At 54.1% G+C, this 18,612-nt stretch overlaps 1 protein-coding gene across 1 annotated transcript; it reads left to right on the top strand.

Annotated features, from left to right (window-relative positions):
• Nucleotides 1-96: 96 nt before the first annotated feature.
• On the top strand, nt 97-17,944 carry NUCB1 (nucleobindin 1). Its single transcript, XM_030298023.1, is given in 17 exon segments — nt 97-134; nt 136-217; nt 2,793-2,900; nt 3,371; nt 5,103-5,147; nt 5,150-5,232; nt 6,116; nt 8,716-8,819; nt 12,074-12,259; nt 12,530-12,620; nt 15,225-15,283; nt 15,544-15,636; nt 15,723-15,815; nt 16,156-16,167; nt 16,169-16,327; nt 16,794-16,890; nt 16,995-17,944. Coding segments are annotated over 17 exon segments (1,365 nt in total). The 3' UTR covers nt 17,108-17,944.
• The last annotated feature ends 668 nt before the right edge of the window (nt 17,945-18,612 follow it).

Raw genomic sequence — 18,612 nt, forward strand, 5'->3', positions numbered from 1 at the left:
GTGGGGGGGATGCTGGGGGCCCAGACTCCTGGGTCCAGGGGAGTAGGCGACTTGGGACAGACATCCACCCCTCTGCCCCCCACAGGCCACGTCGTCATGCCTTCCTCCGGGCCCCGCGCAGTCCTTCTGCTACCGGCTGCTGCTGCTGCGCGCTGTTCTGGCGGTGCCCCTGGAGCGGGGGACGCCCCAGCAGGAGAGCCCTGCGACCGAGAGCCCCGTGAGTGGCCCTGCCCTCCTCTCCAGCCAGGTGTTTGCAAGTGGTACTACAATTCCCGCGGATCCCCGTCGCCCCTGGGTGGATACTTCCCCCAGGGACGCAGCTTGAAGTTTGCCTGACATTCTTGCAGTCGCCTGGGCTTTGACGTGGTGAAAAACTTGGGGGGGGGGGGACTGCATATTCTAAGTCCCTGGCCCTGAGGTGTGGGAAATCAGGGTCAGATTTTAAGTGGCAAATCTGCATTACCCCCTACCTAACTACCTAAACCTCTGTTGTTTTAAGCCCCCTGCTCTCAAGCAGAATGGAGGGAAAAAAGAACTACATTTCCCAGTAGCACCTGGGGCAGGTGATGTTAGCCCACTGAGGTGTTCTCAGTTCATGGAGCTCCTGGGAAGGGACGGGTAAACCGCCCATGTGTTAATTCCAACATGTGTTTATCAAATGCTAGGAAACCTTCTCTCTTAGGGAATTTGGAACTTTAAAGATCCTCAAGGCCAGTGCCCTGATTTGTGGCCTGAATCCTCACATAGCACCTATCAGTAAAGAGCACGTTACTGTCTCTGGAACATATCATCCCGTGCTCCTGTGTGGCAGTCCAGACCTTGTGAGTTAGGCCTCTGCTTGGTGAAATCTTTGCAGGCCCAGAAGGGCACCTTTGACTTCCCTTTCCTTTCATTCATTGCACACGTTTCTTGAGCACCTCCTGTGGGCCAGACACAGTGCTAACACAAGCCCTGGGCCATCACAGACCAGGAAGACATTGGGCCTCCCTGAGAATGGACATCAGTGTGATAGTCAAGGAGGAAGGGTCACGAGCTGAAATCTGAAGTGCAGGGAACAACATTCCAGGCAGAGGGAAACAGCCTGAGCAAAGGCTGTGTGGTGGGGAGAGCAGAGCAAGTAGAAGGGCATGGAGGTGGCCAGTGTGACCCGAGCAGAGCGAGCCTGGGGGTAGATTATTCAGAGCCTCGGTTCATTTTATTTATTATTCTTAATGTTTATTTATTTTTGAGAGAGAGACAGAGCGCTAGTAGGGGAGGGGCAGAGAGAGAGGGAGACAGAATCCCAAGCAGGCTCCAGGCTCTGAGCTGTCAGCACAGAGCCAGATGTGGGGCTCAAACCCGTGAACGGCAACACCATGACCTGAGCCGAAGTCAGAGGCTTAAACCGAGTGAGCCACCCAGGCCCCCAATGTTTATTTATTTTTAAGAGAGAGAGAGAGAGAGCATACGTGTGAGTAGGGGAGTGGTGGTGGGGGGGAGAGGATCTGAAATGGGCTCTGTGCTGACAGCAGAAAGCCTGGTGTGGGGCTTGATCTTGCAAACGGTGAGATCATGACCTGAGCCGAAATCAAGTGTCAGGGGGCTCAACCAACTGAGTCACTCAGATGCCCCAATTTATTGCCTATTTTTAAAAAATGTTTATTTGGGGCGCCTGGGTGGCTCAGTCGGTTAAGCGTCTGACTTCGGCTCAGGTCATGATCTCACAGTCCGTGAGTTCGAGCCCCGCGTCGGCTCTGTGCTGACAGCTCAGAGCCTGGAGCCTGCTTCAGATTCTGTGTCTCCCTCTCTCTCTGACCCTCCCCTCTTCATGCTCTGTCTCTCTCTGTCTCAAAAATAAATAAACATTAAAAAAAAAATGTTTATTCATTTATTTTGAGATGGGGGAGGGAGGGGCAGAGAGAGAGAATCCCAAGCAGGCTCCGTGGTGTTAGCACAGAGCCCAACCTGGGATCGATCCCACAAACTGTGGGATCATGACCTGAGCCGAAATCAAAAACCGGATGCTTAACCAACTGAGCCACCCAGTCACCCCGCCTAATTTTTTTTAATGTTTATTTATTTTGAGAGAGCGAGAGCACGCAAGCGGGAGAGAGGCAGAGAGAGGGGGGGACAGAGGATCTGAAGCAGGCTCTGTGCTCGCATCAGAGAGCCCCATGCCAGGCTCAGATTCACAAACCACGAGATCATGACCTGAGCCAAAGACAGAAGCTTAACCGACTGAGCCACCCAGGTGCCCCTTATTGCCTATTTTAAAACGGAAGAGTGAGGCCCAGGGAGAAGAGCGTGCTGGCCATCTACACTGGGCAGTCTGGGTCCAGGAGCCTAGCGTTTTTGTCTGTCTTGTTCAGTTGTTCAGTTATATCCCCTGTACCAGTGCTGGCACGCGGTAGGGGCTCGGTGAGCGCTTGATGAATGATGAATGAGTGTATATTCACTTGCGAACAAATACTGGTGTGTCCACTCTAAGCACCCACTCCGTGCTCGGTGTTGGGGCTGGGTATCTACCCACGTGATTTTCACTTCGTCTCCACTGCAGGCCTGGGGAGAGAGGGAGAGCCGTGGCCCCGAAGATCGGGCCGTTTGCCTGGGGTTACAGAGCAGATGGGGATTGGAACTGGGGTCGGCTGGCCCCAGAGCCTCTGTGCCACGGCGCAGGCCTGCCCCTTGCTCCAAGCAGGGGGTCTCTGGGTCCTTCAGCAGGTGCCCGGGGGAGCGGGGCCTGGGTCCTACCTGCAGGGAGGAGCCGGAGAAGGGTGAAGGCTGGGCTGCTATGTTCGTCCTTGTTGCCTTAGGACACAGGCCTCTACTACCATCGGTATCTCCAGGAAGTCATCAATGTGCTGGAGACAGATGGGCATTTCCGCGAGAAGCTGCAGGCTGCCAGCGCCGAGGATATCAAGGTGCGGCTGGGCGCGAGCCAGGTTGGGCGGGGAAGAGGAGGAAGGGTGCACGCTCGGAGGACCGAGTCCAGGAACGGACTGGATTCTCTCAAGGGGCCACAGAACGTGTGGTTGAGCATAGATGCAGAGGGCGCAGGCTCCGTTACACGCTGTGTGACCGCCCCTCGCGGTGCCTCGGTTTCCCCATCTGTAAAACCGAGGGTTAGAACTAGAACCTGCATGACAGGGCTCGGGTTAGGATCATGCAAGGGTAAGACGCACAAAGGGCTGAGGCATGCGGGGTAGCGGTCCTCGGACCTGCCGTGTGAGTGCTGGTTCCCCGGAATGTTCAGTGTCGTGCGTTCTGCTCGGGAAGATTCAAACCCTGGACATGTTGGGGGCACTAGCTAGCACCAACCTCTAGCTCGCGTAGGCCTCCCGAGGAACTGAGGTAATCCGCATTTTTTTTTTTAAGTTATTTATTTTAAGAGAGTCAGAGAGTGCACGAGCTGGGAGGGGCAGAGAGAGAGAGGGAGAACGGAATCCCAGGCAGGCTCCGTGGGGTCCGCGCAGAGTCGAACGTGGGCGCGAATTCACGAAACCGTGAGATCGTGACCTGAGCCGACGCCAAGGAGTCGGATGCGTGACCGACTGAGCCACCCAGGCGCCTCTCCGCTCCAGTGTTGAGTCCAGAGCAGGAAAAGGATGTGGGGAGACATGATCTGGTACCAGTCGCTGTGTGAGGGCCCTGGGGAACAAGTGGCGTCTCCACCCGGGCCTCAGTTTACCCAGCTGGTAAAATGAGGTTGTAGGGAGGATTAGGGGACAGACTCAGGGAGTCCAGCACAGGGCTTGACCCCTAGTAGATGCTTCACTGGCTGAGGTTAATATGACTGTCACTGCTGCCTCTCGAGGGCCACGCCCCAGGCGGGCTGGAGAGACCGTGTGAGTCTCGAGTGCTGAGAAAGCGAGCTGAGCAATGACAGATCGAGAGGGTGCTGGGAGGCCTCAGGGAGGGCCAAGGCCAGCCTTGACAAGTGAGAAGGGGTTTCTAGAAAATGGATGCCCCCAAGTGAGGTATAAAGTCCTCAGTGGGAAGGTCTGTGGTGTAGAGTGCGGTGAGGGGGTGGGGCGGTGGCATTTCAGACAGTGGGAACTGTGTGTACAAATGAAGTAGTCGGTGACGCCCCGGGGGCTCAGTCGGTGAAAGCGTCCGACGTCAGCTCAAGTCACGATCTCACGATCTGTGGGGGTCCGAAGCCCCGCGTCGAGGCTTGTGCCTGACACAGCTCGGAGCCTGCGTGGGATCTCTGGGGCTCCCTCCCTCTCTGCCCCTCCCCCAGTTGCCTTCTGTCTCTCTCAATAAATTGGAGATTTTATTGAGACAGGGATTCTGTCCTGTGGGGCACTGGGGAAGGCTTGGGGGCCGTGAGGGAAGAGGTAGTGGTGTCGACTCTGGGAAACAGACATAATCTGCAGTGACAGTCGAGGGGGCTCAGGGAAGGCACCCCTATTACGGGGTGGTGTTTGGAGGGGGGCAGGGAGTTAGTGGGGGGGGTTCGTTCCAAGGGAGGTGCCTTCCTGCTTTGAGGGTTTTTGTATTGTTTGTTTTTTAAGTTTGTTTATTTATTTGAGAGAGACAGAGGACAGCGTGCGTGGGAGAGGGGCAGAGAGAGAGGGCGACACAGAATCCGAAGCAGGCTCCAGGCCCTGAGCTGTCAGCACAGAGCCCGACGGGGGGCTCGACTCACGAGTCATGAGTTCTCATAACCTGAGCTGAAGTCAGACGCTTCACCGACTGAGCCACCCAGGCGCCCCCCCCGCCCTTTGAATTGTGAAGAGCAGTGAGGATCTGCTTAGACTTGAAAAGTGGTGGCAGAGGAGAGTCCTAGGCAGAGGGACCAACCAGCGTGTGCAAAGGCCAAGAGGTGGGAAGGAGCCTTGAGTGTAGGCGCCGATGCCCCGTTAGTGTTTGCCGGAAGCAAGTGCGATTTGATGGATGACGGGAGATGGGGCTACGGAGGTGGGCATGGCCTCAAATGCCAAGCTGAGGGGTTGGGATTTTATGTCGGAGGCTCTGGGGGCAGGTATGGGTCTATAAGCTTTCCAGGCATCCAAAGCTGGTAGAAGGTTCCAGAGAGGGCAGAGAAAGGATGAGGCCGCCCAGTGTGCCCCCTCCCAGGCTCCCAGCCTGACCAGTGTCTCGTCCCTATTCGGGCAGAGGTGGAAAGCTGAGCCGGGAGCTGGACTTTGTCAGCCATCATGTCCGCACAAGCTGGACGAGCTGAAGCGGCAAGAGGTGTCCCGGCTGCGGATGCTCCTCAAGGCCAAGATGGACGCTGAGCAGGAGCCAGTAAGCAGGGCAGGTAGGGTGGATGGCCTCCCTGCCCCCAAATACACGTAGAAGAGGGATCGAGTTTTCTTTCTAGAACATTCTACCGCTACATAACTGCTTGGCGGGTTTATTTAGTTTTTTGTTTTTTAATTTTTTTTTTTTTTTTTTTTTAATGTTTTGTTTTTGGAGAGACTGAGAGGAGGCCAGTGCATGAGCAGGGGATGGGCAGAGAGAGAGGGAGACACAGAATCCGAAGCAGGCTCTGCTCTGAGCTGTCGATGCGGGGCTCAAACCCATGCATGCGCGATCATGACCTGAGGGGAAGTCGGACACTCAACCGACTGAGCCACCCGGGTTTTTTGGTTTTTTGTTTTCAGTCTTTTGGGGTTTTTAAAATTTTTATTTTAAACAACCATGGTCATTCAAATTTTGTGTAACTTCAAACTTCCAGAAAAAAGTTGCAAGCATAGTGCGCAAAGTCCCTGAATACCCTTGACCTGGATCCTCCAGTTATAGCTTTTGTCCCTATTTGCCTTTCAGCGACATTCGCTAGTTCCTTGCAGACCGTATCTCTTTCTCCCCCCTTTTTCAGTGTGATTTTCCTCTGAACGGCCACATGGTCCTGCGTAACCACAACGCAGTGATCAAAGTCAGGAAGTTTCAAAGGGGTGCACTGTATTTTTCCCTTGCTCTGTTATTCTCTATCTCCCCAGCTGCGTGATTCTAATTTGTAGGCATTTGTATCTGAGGACTATATTTTATAGTCTAATGATTGGTTGGAAAAAAGAAAGAAAAAAACAACGTACCTGGAGGAGAGAGGCAGTTATTAGATTCCAAGGATCCACCCAATTTCCTTTTTTTTTTTTTTTTATGTTTATTTATTTATTTTTGAGAGAGAGAGAGTGCACAAGCAGGGGTGGAGCAGAGAGAGAGAGGGACACACAGAATCTGAAGCAGGCTCCAGGCTCTAAGCTGTCAGCGCAGAACCGGATGTGGGGCTCGAACTCACAACCCTGAGATCGTGACCTGAGCCGAAATCAGATGCTTAACCAACAGCCACCCAGGCATCCCCCCACACTATTTCTTTTAATAGCTTTATGAAATATAACTCATATGTCGTATAGTTTACCCAGTTAATAGGTACAATTCATTGGCTTTTAGTATAGTCCACAGGTATATACAACCATCACCCAAGTCAATTTTGGGACGTTGTAATCGCCCCCAAGAAGAAACCCGAACTCCTCAGCTATCACCCCCCACCCAGCCCCTGCAACCAGTAACCTACTTCCTGTCTCTCTGGACTCGCCTATTCCTGGACATTTCATATAAATGGAATCATGCCACCTGTGACCTTTTGTGCCCGACTTCTTTCACTTAACAATGTTTTTCAAGGTTCAGCCGAAACGTAGCACGCATTGGCCCTTTGTTCCTTTTTAGGGCCAAGTAATATTCCACGGTGTGCACAGACCACACTGGGGTTTCTCCATTCACTCGGTTGATGGGCTCCTCGGGGGTTGCCCGCTTTGGCCATGACGGGCCGTGGTGTTATACTTCCCGTAGCTTTGTGGTGTTCTGGTGCCGCTCGGACAGCTTCCCGCCTGTCGCTAAGTGTAAGAACGTGGCCCTTTTACTGAGATTCACCCACGCCCCTCCTTTCGTTTCCTGACACTCCCTGAGGCTCCCATGTTACGGATGGGGATGGCGGGCATTGGCGGATGGCGTGGATGGCGTTGAGGGTCAACGGGACAACTGAACTTTGTTTTCATTTCTGTCTGCCTCCATTTATCCATCCTCCAAACATGCCTTGAGTCCTACCGTGTGCTGGGTACCAGGCGAGTCCCAGATCTCGAAGGTGACCCGACAGCCTCCTCCACACTATGCACCCACGCCTTCTCCGTCCTTCGGTTTTATTTGTGTATTTTATTTGCTACTTAATGTAATTAATTTCTTTATTTTGAGAGGCAGAGAGAGAGAGGGAGAGGGAGGGAAAGAGAGAGAATCTCAAGCAGGCCCTGTCGGCACAGAGCCCAACCGGGGGCTGAAACTCATGAACCGTGCGATCATGGCCTGAGTCGAAGTCAGATATTTAACCAACTGAGCAACCCAGGCGCCCCTGTCGTGCTGTTTTTACTTAGTATAGTTCAGAGTCTCCAGGAAACCAGACGTCCCTCGTCACTAATGGGAAAAAAATCCCGCCTATGAATTGGCGGCTTGTTGTGTCCCTCGCACTACTAACCCTAACCCTTCACCAGCTCGGGGCATCTCCAGAATCGGACCCGCTTCTCACGACCGTTGCCGCCCCTCGGGCCTGCCTGGAGCACCGTGGTCGCCTCCTCCCCGGGCCCCCTGCCGCCGCGCTGGCTTTTGTTCTGTTTCCCCGACGGCAGCCAGTGGGGTTCTGCTAACACCCGTGTTGGTCTCCCGTGCCACCGTAGCCGATTAGCACAACGAGTGGCTTCAACGACACACACGGGGGTTTGGAGATCAGACTAAAATCAGTGTCACGGGTGCGAAAATCGAGGCGTCTGCAGGGGCCGCGCTTGCTTCCAGAGGCTCTAGGGGAGGGCCTGCTGCCTTGCTTTGTCCAGCTGCTCCCGCGGCCTTCCTTGGCGGGTGGCCTCCTCTTCTATCTCCAGCCGTGTCGCATTTGTGTTCAGTCTCGCGGTCTTCTCCTGTGGTCGGGTCTGCCTCTGCCTCCCACGTATAGGGACCTTATGATGCCATAGGGTCCCCTGGTAGTTAGGGGTGGTCTCCCCATCCCCAGATCCTTGATTTAATCCCGGCTGCAAAGTCCCTTTTGCCATGTGACGTGCTCACAGGTTCTGGGATTAGGGCTGTGGGCATCGTGGGGGCCGTTACCCAGCCCACCACGGCACCTAACCCAAGTCCTGTCCCTCCTCTGCTTAGAACCCACCATGGCTCCCCAGTGCTTGTAGGACCAAGCCCACAGCCATCCCTGCTCCTCTGCCCCTCCCTTCCACAGGCGCCCTCTCCCCTATCCTCTCATGTCAGTGTTTTTTAGTTTTAACAAACACAAACCCGGCCACCCTCTGGACCTTGGCTCCGTGCATTTCCCTGTGCCGGGACATTGTTTCTCCGGGCTCTCTCTCCTTTTTTTTTTTTTTTTTTTTTTTTTTTATGTTTATTTTGAGAGAGAGGAAAGAGAGAAAGCATGGGAGGGGCAGAGAGCGAGGGAAGAGAGAGAATCTCAAGCAGGCAGAGCACAGTCCAGCGCAGAGCCTGATGCAGGGCTTGAACTCACGAACCGTGAGATCGTGACCTGAGCCGAAATCAAGGGTCAGGACGCCCAACCGCCTGAGCCCGCCCAGGCGCCCCGATACGTGTTAGTTATTATTATGGTTATTGTTATTTTAAGCTGACTTCCTTTAGAGCACATCTAGCCAAGGGTAGGGATTTTAAAGCCAGAACGTTCCGTGAGGTGTTCTTTTTGAGTTTTTGTCGTTGTTGTTTTGTTTTTTTTAATACCTCTCCCTCATCCAGATGTACAGTTGGATCACTTGAGCCTCCTGAAGCAGTTTGAACACCTGGACCCTCAGAATCAGCACACATTCGAGGCTCGGGACCTAGAGCTGCTAATCCAGACGGTAGCCGTGAAGGGGCCGACAGGCAGAGGACTGAAGGAGGCTTTGTGGAAGGGGAGCAGGGAAGGGAGCCTGGGACGTGAGCCCGCTCACCCCTGCCTGGTGTTCTGTGAGGCCGGTGGCCTGCAGAGGGCCGGGTGGTGCCCAAAAGGCCTCCCCAGATTCTCTCTGGGAAAACAGATACAGGCAGGTGGGCTTGGCTCCATTCAGACCCGGATTCAAATCCCCTCCTTGGCTCGTCCTTCCCCTATGACTCGTGAGGGTGGGGGCGTGGGGCTGTCTCCTCTGTGTCCTTGTGGGAGGCAGAACAATGGCCCCCCTGCACCAAAGACGTCACACCCTACACATCCTTTTTCTTTTTTTTTTTTTTCTTTTTTGTAATGTTTCTTTATTTTTGAAAGAGAGAGAGAGCGTGAACAGGGGAGGGACAGAGAGTGAAGGAGACACACAATCCAAAGCAGGCTCTAGGCTCCGAGCTGTCAGCACAGAGCCTGACATGGGGCTCGAACCCAAGAAATGTGGGTCGTGACCCCAGCCAAGTCGCCCAACTGAGTCACCAGGTGCCCCTATTGTTCTTTTTTCCTTTTCTTTCTTCTTCTCCACACCCAGTGTGGGGCTTGAACTCACAGCCTTGAAATCAAAAGTCCTCCACTTTACCTGCGGAGCAGCCAGGTACCCCTAAATGTGTATTGTTTTAAGGCTCCAAATTTATGATAATTTGCTACAGCAGGCACAGAAGTAATAGAGACCTTATCTGAGAAATGGGATCTCGAGCCCCAGCCTCATGAGGAAGGCCAAGGGCCACGGGGTTGGGGAGTGGAAGGGGATGCCCAGACCTGCCCTGCCTCTCCACTCCTCGCCTTTCTTCTGCAAGGCTCCAACACCCCCAGCGCAAAGCCCCCACCCTCCCTAGCCTGAGCCTTGTTTTTTCTGGGTCCTACTGGAGCTCCATCTAGTGGCCGTGAAGATAATAGCAGCAGCCGTTTGAGTCCATGCAGCATTGGACTCCGTCCCTGAGGGATGTTTTTGCCACATATTTCTAGAACATTCCAGAAACTGTCCATTTTCTCCAGGCCCCCAGTCATCTCCTAGTTTTAATTCCCATCACTTCTCATCGCCAGTTCCTCACTGGGCTCCTTGCTTCTGCCTTCCAAGTTCACCAGCCAGACTTTTCAACCTAGCACTCTTGACATTTGGGGCTGGATAATTTTGTTGTGGGAGAAGTCTTTGTGCATTGTATGATGTTAACAAAAAATTTTTTTAATGCTTATATTTATTTTTGAGACAGAGAGAGAGAGAGGAGAGAGAGAGAGGACAGAGTGCAAGCAGGGGAGGGGCAGAGAGAGAGGGAGACACAGAATCTGAAGCAGGCTCCAGGCTCCGAGCTGTCAGCACTGAGCCCGATGCAGGGCTCAGACCCATGAACTGCGAGATCATGACCTGAGCCAAACTTGGACCCTCAACTGACTGAGCCACCTAGGCACCCCCGTTGTATGATGTTTGGCTGCATCCCTGGTCTCTACCTACTAGGCACCTATAGACCTACCCCGTTGTGGCATCCAAAAATGCCCTCAGCCTTTGCAGTGGTGTCCTGTGGCCAGTCTCCCCGGGTTGAGAACCCTGCAGTGCTCTGTTCCCCCACATAACAGCTGTGTTAGTTTCCTGCGCTGCCCAGGAATAAATTACCGCAAACTTAGTAGCTGAAACAACTTGAAATTATCATCTATAGTATAGATCAGAAGCCAGGAAGGACCTTATCGGGTGTGTTAGTTTGCTGTGGCTGTCATAACAAATTGCCACAGACTCTGTGGCTTAAAGCAGCAGAAATGTAGGGCACCTGCTGGCTCAGTCCTTTAGAACATGCGACTCTTGATCTGGGAGTCGTGAGTTCTCGAGTCCTACGTGGGTGTAGAGATGACTTAAAATTTTTTTTAAATTAAAAAACAACAAAGATGTATTCTCTCTCAGTTCTGGAGGTCAGAAGTCCAAAATCAGTATCCCTGAGCTAAAACCTTGTTTTGGCGGAGCTATTCTCTTTAAAGGCTCTAGGGGGAGACCTATTCCTTGCCTCTTCCAGCTGTGGAAGCTACCAGCACTCTTCAGCTTGTAGACAAATCATTCCAGCCTCTGTCTCCATTGTCACATGGCATTCTCCCTGTGTCTCTGCATCTTCTCTGTGCCCTCTTATAAAGACACCAATCATTTGGATTTAGAGCCGACACCCGTCTGGTAGGACCTCATTGTAACTAATTACATCTACAAAGTCCTATTTCCAAATAAGTTCACATTCCGACATTCTGGGGTAGACATGAATTTGGGGGGTGGGGGGATACTATTCAACCCAGTGTGGTATCACTATCTCCATCTTACAGAGGAGGAAACAGGCACAGAGAGGCTAAGTAACTTCCCCAAGATCACACAGCCTAGTGGAATTTGTTCACACACCAGAGCCTGGATTTGAACCCTGGGCAAACAATTGGAGACCCAGGGTTCTTTACCATTTAGCTGTGCTGCTCTCCATAGTCTGCCTCGTATGTTGTTCCTTATGCTTATTCTCCAAGATCTTTCTTTTCTTTTTTAATGTCTATTTATTTTTGAGAGGGAAGGGCAGAGAGAGAGAGGGAGACCCAGAATCCGAAGCAGGCTCCAGGCTCCGAGCCGTCAGCACAGAGCCCAATGCAGGGCTTGAACCCATGACCCGTGAGATCATGACCTGAGCCGAAGACTGAGCTACCCAGGCGCCCCTTTCTTTATTTTATTTTTAAGTGCTCTCTATACCCAATGTGGGGCTTGAACTCACAACCCCCAGGTCAAGAGTCACGCGCTCCACCTATGGAGCCAGCCAGGTGCCCTGTTCCTCCGAGATCTGAGATTGTGGAGGACTTGAAAGAGGTGGGTTAAAGTTATTATTTGTGTAGGAGTGCTGGCTGTCTCAATCAGAAGAGTGTGTGACTCTTGATCTTGGGGTCGTGAGTTTGAGCCCTGTGTTGGGTGTAGAGATTACTTAATAAACTTAAAAAAACAATCATTCTTGTGTAACCATCCTAATCTCTTTTGAACAAATAGAGGTGGCTATGTTATAAGGCAAGAGTGGGTCATAGAGATCAAGAACTGAGCTCAGGACATGGAACTCAGGACTGGATGGAGGTCGGGGCGGCCCTTGCCCAGGTTTAAGGCTGAGGGCTTGGAATTTGGAGGTTGAAATTTAGGGCCTGTGTACGGCAGTGAGATGAGAATGACCGTCTGCCTTTCCCCAGGCTACCCGAGACCTTGCCCAGTATGATGCAGCCCATCACGAAGAGTTCAAACGCTACGAGATGCTCAAGGAACATGAGAGACGCCGTTATCTGGAGTCACTGGGAGAGGAACAGCGAAAGGAGGCAGAGAGGAAGCTGGAAGAGCAACAGCGCCGGCACCGAGAGCATCCCAAAGTCAATGTACCTGTAAGGACCCCCTTTTGTGCCCACCCCACAGCCGAGTTCAACTCTCCAAGCGCCATAAGATGAACAAGTAGCTAAAGAACTACAACTCCCAGCAGGCCCCGAGGCCAAAAGCCCGTTGAAAATATGCCCAGTCACTCCAGGGCTGCTGGGTGTTGTAGTTTTAGGGTGGTTTTTTTTTTTTTTGGCTTTCTTGCTTGAAGAAAATGACATTTGAGGGATGGGGGGGACCCAGACTTCTTGCTCATGAGCCCCTGGCTCTCCCTTCCACAGGGCAGCCAAGCCCAGTTGAAGGAGGTGTGGGAGGAGCTGGATGGATTGGACCCCAACAGGTTTAACCCCAAGACCTTCTTCATATTGCATGGTAAGGTGGGGAGGGAGCCCCAAGACCCAGGCTGAACCCTGAGCCTCTGGCCTTTCTGGGGCCTGAATACTAAGGAGGGAGCTCCGACACTGGGGCTTAGGCAGGCCAAAGAGACCTGAGTCCATCTCTCCTGCTGGTCTAGAAGTCTGCACCCCTCCCCATTGCTAGGATCTTCCATAGAAGAGCTAGGCCTCTTTTCTGGGATACACCAGACTTCTCCGTCCTCGGGACCGGCTGATGTCCACCAAGTAAGCAATTCAGGCTTGGCTAGGCCTGGGTCCCCCCTTCCCACAGCAGCCCAGAAGCCCCAGTCCCCGCCAGGAGCCCTATTGCCAACAGTGGGCCGTTCCCTAATTAAACAGGCCTCCAGGGACCTGGGAAGCTCCTTCCCCATGGTGGTTAAAGGCACTTTCCCCTTCATTCTCTTCCCATCTAGAAACATAGCTTGGGGTTGCCAGGCCACCTCAGATGTGCCTAGGACCCTGTCCCAGAGGCTGCAGGCGGTCAGCAGGGCTTAACAGGGCACGGCTGATTCATTCGGCAGACGTTTACTAAGCTCCCTCTAAAGACCCAGCTTCACGGAGACCCCATGGATACTACTGCGAACAAAACAAAGGTCCCCCCTCTCACAGAGCCGGTGATCAGGCAAATAGATCACGCCGTATTCCAGTGAATCTGAGAAACCAGGGAGTGTGAGATACTCTAGAATTTGTACATAAGCTGCCCATTAAAGGGCCTGGAGCGTGTAGTGCCCCATCTGGCTACCGAGCTGTTGCAATGACCGAGGAACTGAATTTCTCATTGTATGTGATTGTTATTCATTTAAATTTCACGTGTCCCCGTGGCTACTCTTTGGGCGGTGCAGCTCCAGAGAGTTGACGTTTGAACTTAGACTTCAGTGAACTGAGGTTGAGCCTTGCAGACATTTGGGGGGGAGAGTGTTCTAGGTGGTGGGAACAGCAGACACCCAGGGAAGAGTGAACGTGGGTCTCCAAGGTAACAGCCAGCTTGCTCCAAGCCTTCCAGCTGGGTTAAGGAATCTGGATTTTATCCTCTCTGAGATTGGACACCGCAAAAGGGTGTTGAGCAGAGGACTGACACCATCTGCCTTAAGGGTTGACAGAGTCCAGCTGGCGGGGTCAGGGCCAAAGCCAGGAGAAGGCTGGAGATGCTGGTGGCTGCATCATGGGGAGTAGGGAAGAATGGTTGGAGTCTGGATTTATCTGGAAGGTCAAGCTGGTGGGATTCACAGATGGACTGGATGAGGAGTATGAGTGAGCAAAAGAGTCAAGGGTGACTCCAAGGTATTTGGCCCTAGCAACTGGAAGGATGGATGGGGAAGAGCAAGCATATTTGGCAGGGGAAGTTGGGAACCGTGTCCGTTCAGGTCAAATTGGAGATGTCGATTGGACAGTCACGTGGAGATGAGAGTTGGGAGTCAGATATTCAGGTGTGGAAGCAGCTCGTGGATGGCACTGGAAGCCCAGGGATTGGAGGAACCCATCTAAAGAAGCGCTGGCCAATCAAACTATTTTTGTAACGATGGAGAATGTCCCGTCCCATCCAATATGGCAGCCACCAGCTACGTGTGGCTACTGAATGCTTGACATGTAACAAGTGGGACTGATAAACTGAAATTTTTATCTTAATCGATTTAAATTCAGGGCGCCTTGGGTGGCTCAGTCGGTTGAGCGTCTGACTCTTGATCTCAGCTCAGGTCTTGATCTCAGTCGTGAGTTCAAGCCCTGCATTGGACTCCGTGCTGGGCATGAAGCCTCCTTTGGACTTGAAGCTTAGTTAGACAAGAGGTCCCAGGACTGAGCCCTGGGGTGCACCGATATGTAGCATTCAGGAGGAGGACGGAGCCAATGAAGGAGAACGAGGGGCATCTGGAGAAAAGCGTTTGATGTTCTAGAGGCCAAGGGCAGAAAGTCCAGTAAAATGTGAGTTAAAAATTGACCATTGGCGAGGCACCTGGCTGGCTCAGTCGGTGGAGCGTGCAACTCTTGATCTCAGGGTTTAAGCTTGAGCCCCACGTTGGGTGTAAAGATTGCTTAAAAATAAAATCTTTAAAAAAATTAAGCGCTGGATTTGCAAGGTCAGGGTTCTTGGCCATCTCTGAAGGACCAGGGTGGGTGCTGATCTGAGTTAGCAGAGGAGGGGAGACAGTGGACACGGCCCACGTGGCTGAGAAGCCGGGAGCCCTGTAGCTGTACACGCGGAGAGGCAGGTAGGGGTTCCTCTGGCCTGGTTCTCTGGGAGGCAGAGGCCTCTGACACCCTGGATCCCGGGCAAGGGGGTTGATCCAGATCACCAGGCGTTAGGGATCAAGTTGTCTTGTGTGACAACTGCCCGAGAACAGTCCTGGTGAAGCCCACATTCATTTACTCCATTCCTGGGACCCTGGTTGGTAGGGAAGTGGCTGACCAAGCAATGAGCCAATGGGGTGCTGAAGCTGGAAGGATATCACTCTGTCGTTGGGGACCCAGGGACACCTGACCTCTGAACACGGAGCCCACACCAGCCCCAAATTCCTTCTCTAGCCCCACCTGTACCCACCCTGTACGCAGTCCCCCCAAGATACTTTGTTGTCTCCCCCCTCAGATATCAACAGTGATGGTGTCCTGGATGAGCAGGAGCTGGAGGCCCTCTTCACCAAGGAGGTGAGCATCTTGGAAGCCATGGGTGCAGAAGATGCCCAGTCAGCCTTGAGTCCCCTCGGGTCCCCCTGGAGGCGAATTCAGGGGAAACGACAACTCCCAGCAGCCCCCGCGGCAAAAAGAGGCTGCCGCGCGTGGCCAGGTGCCCCGAGGGCTGCTGGAAGTTGAAGTTGCCTGTCTGTGTGCGTGAGGAGGTGGAGTAGCCAAGGAAAGAGGTTGTCCTGGACCCCTCAGTATGTCCTGCCTGTCACTTGACCCTGCAGCTGGAGAAGGTGTATGACCCAAAGAATGAAGAAGACGACATGAGGGAAATGGAGGAGGAGCGGCTTCGCATGAGGGAGCACGTGATGAAGAACGTGAGAGGAGGGGGCCGGGGCCATGGATGGGGCGGGAGGGGGGCAGGGCCGGAGGGAGGCCCAGCTCTGTCACCCTGGTTCCGTAGGTGGACACCAACCGGGACCGCCTCGTGACCCTGGAGGAGTTCCTCGCATCCACCCAGAGGAAGGAATTCGGGGACACCGGGGAAGGCTGGGAGGTGAGGACCTGAGGAACTCTCTGGGTCCTGAATACCTCTGGCCCCCGGCCCTGACCCTTCTCTGGCCACTCCTCTTACTGTCTGGGCCTCTGCTCGCCTACCATGGGTCTCTGCCTCCTTCTGCCTCTGGGTTGTCTCAGTGCCCCACTCTAGGTCTCTGTTCCCCCAACTTCTCTGGGTCTTTATCCCCCTCTCCGGCTTGCACTCCGTCTCCTCCATCCACACGCGTGGCCCAGGCCTCCCAGCCTTGCCCAAACCTCCTGTTAGTGGCGCCGTCTCGAACGTGAGTGGGCCAAGGCCGGCATGGCCCTGCTGATGGCCCCTGTCCCCTCTCCGGCAGACAGTGGAGATGCACCCCTGCCTACACAGAGGAGGAACTAAGGCGTTTTGAGGAGGAGCTGGCCGCCCGGGAGGCAGAGCTGAATGCCAAGGCTCAGCGCCTCAGCCAGGAGACAGAGGCTCTAGGGCGCTCCCAGGGCCGCCTGGAGGCCCAGAAGAGAGAGCTGCAGCAGGTGACCGGCCAGGGAGGCTGGGCCCATCCTCTGAGTCTGGTGGCCTTTATCCGTATGTGTTCAGAGGCTGGGAAGGCCTGTAGCTCCCGTGTTGATCACTGGTAGAGCCTCAGGTGGTGACCGCCATCTTGAGTAAGGGCAGACGTCATCCCCATCCCTGACAGCTCTGTGGCTGCCATATTGGATAAGGGCAGTGGGGCTGTAAGCAGGAAGGGAGGAGGAAGACGTCAAGAACAGAGGAGGAGGTTAGACTCAGCCAGGGTTCAGGGAAGGCTTCCCTGTCCCAGCGTCTGACCCGAGCCCTGCCCGAGGAGGGAGAACTGGGTCTTTTTAACTGTTATGAAGCTCAACTCTCAGTGAGAGAAAAAAAAAAAAAAAAAGATGCCCATAGAGAAGGGGCTGGTTCACCACTTAGCAAGCTGCCGCCTTACCCTCTAGCCTGTGCGATCTCCCCCACCCCTTGCAGGCCGTTCTGCAAATGGAACAAAGGAAACAGCAGCAGCAAAGCCAAAACGGCCCAGCCCCTGGCCCTGAGGGACAGCTCAAGTTCAGCCAGGACACAGGTGCTCTGGTGGGCCCTGGGGCACACGGGGCGGGAGCCAGTCGGTGTCCGCGGGAGAAAGACACTGGGATGTCTACCGCCACCATTTCCTCCCTCCATTTCCAGATGATGCTCCTGTCCCAGCGCCGGCCGGTGACCAGAAGGATGTAGACCCTTCAGAAAAGAAGGTTCCCGATCAGCCCCCCGAGCTGCCCCGGTTGGATACCCAGCACCTGTGATCCTCCTGGGACTCCTCCCCACCCCCCACCCCACCCCCCAAGACACTCTGGGTTCCTACTGAGGCAGCTGATGCGAGGGAGATGAGGAGTCTCAGTCCACCCCCTCTGGGGGCCAGCAATATGCCGGTGGCCTCCTGGGGGAGGGGAGGGGAGGGTGGCATGTGACACGATGCCTCCTGAGCCCGCGTCTCTCAGCGTGTTTCACCTCCTCCTTCACAGCCTCCCAGTCTGCGGCCCCTTCTTGCCCATCCCCTCCAAGGACCTACCTTCTCAGCTCTGCCCAGGGCCCTCACTGGGTCACCCCAACTTAGAGAAGCCCCCTCCCTCCCGGGAAGGGTCTGCTTCGTGCCTGCCTCCCTAGATGGTAAGGCCTCAGCTGCCCAGGTTGTGGCCACTCTGGCTGGCACCCTGCGTCCCCACAGCTGCTGGAATTCTGCCTGCCGCCCAGTTTGGGTGGTCCCTCGAGAGATTTCCCTCCCTTCTGTGGGACCACCGATGCCTCAAAGGCGGGGTCTTCCCCTGGGCTGGGTGTGAAGGCCGGCAGAGTCCTAAGCAGGGCTGATTTGCTCTGATAACTAGCAACCCTGGCTTCCAGCCACCTCCGTCTCCACCCTGACTGCTTGGCTCCTCGCCCCTTCCCCCCACAGCCCCAGAAGGGCCCTGGAGCCAACCCTGCCCCAGGATCAGGTTCCAGCCCCTCCCTCGGCCTCATGTGGGAGGCCTCGCCCCCCCCTCCCCCCCCCCCCCCCCCCCCCACTTTTCTGGCCTTATCTCCTACAGCTCCCAGTTCTGCTCTATCCTCCGGTTCCATCCAAATACACTTTCTGGAACAATGTATGCCTCTGTGTCTTTGCATATACTGTTCCCTCTGAAGCCCCATCCCCAATTCACCTGCTAAAGTCCTCCTCATTCTTTTTTTTTTTAAGTCGTTTTATTTTACTTTTTAACTTTTTTTTTAAACGTTTATTTATTACTGAGAGGTAGAGAGAGACAGAGCACGAGCAGGGGAGGGGCAGAGAAAGAGGGAGACACAGAATCCGAAGCGGGCTCCAGGCTCCGAGCTGTCGGCACAGAGTCCGACACAGGGCTCGAACTCGCAAACCGCGAGGTCATGACCTGAGACGAAGTCGGACGCTTAACCGACTGAGCCACCCGGGCGCCCCTGTTTTATTTTATTTTTAAAGTTCATTTATTTTTGAGAGACAGAGAGCACAAGTCAGGGAGGGACAGGGAGAGAGAGGAGGCAGAGAATCCCAAGCAGGCTCCCTGCGGTCAGTGCAGAGCCCGATGTGAGGTTCGAACTCCCAAACCGTGACATCATGACCTGAGCGGAAACCGAGAGTCAGACGCTTAACCCGCTAAGCCAAGCAGGCGCCTCAAGTCTTCCTCATTAAAATACAATTCAAGCATAATATCTGAGCGGCCACATCCTGGCATCTTTTTGTCCTCTCCTGATGTGTCCAGTGTGAACACACACACACACACACACACACACACACACACAC

This window comes from Lynx canadensis, chromosome E2 (genome assembly GCF_007474595.2).
Source record: "Lynx canadensis isolate LIC74 chromosome E2, mLynCan4.pri.v2, whole genome shotgun sequence".
Classification (NCBI taxonomy): Eukaryota; Metazoa; Chordata; class Mammalia; order Carnivora; family Felidae; genus Lynx; species Lynx canadensis.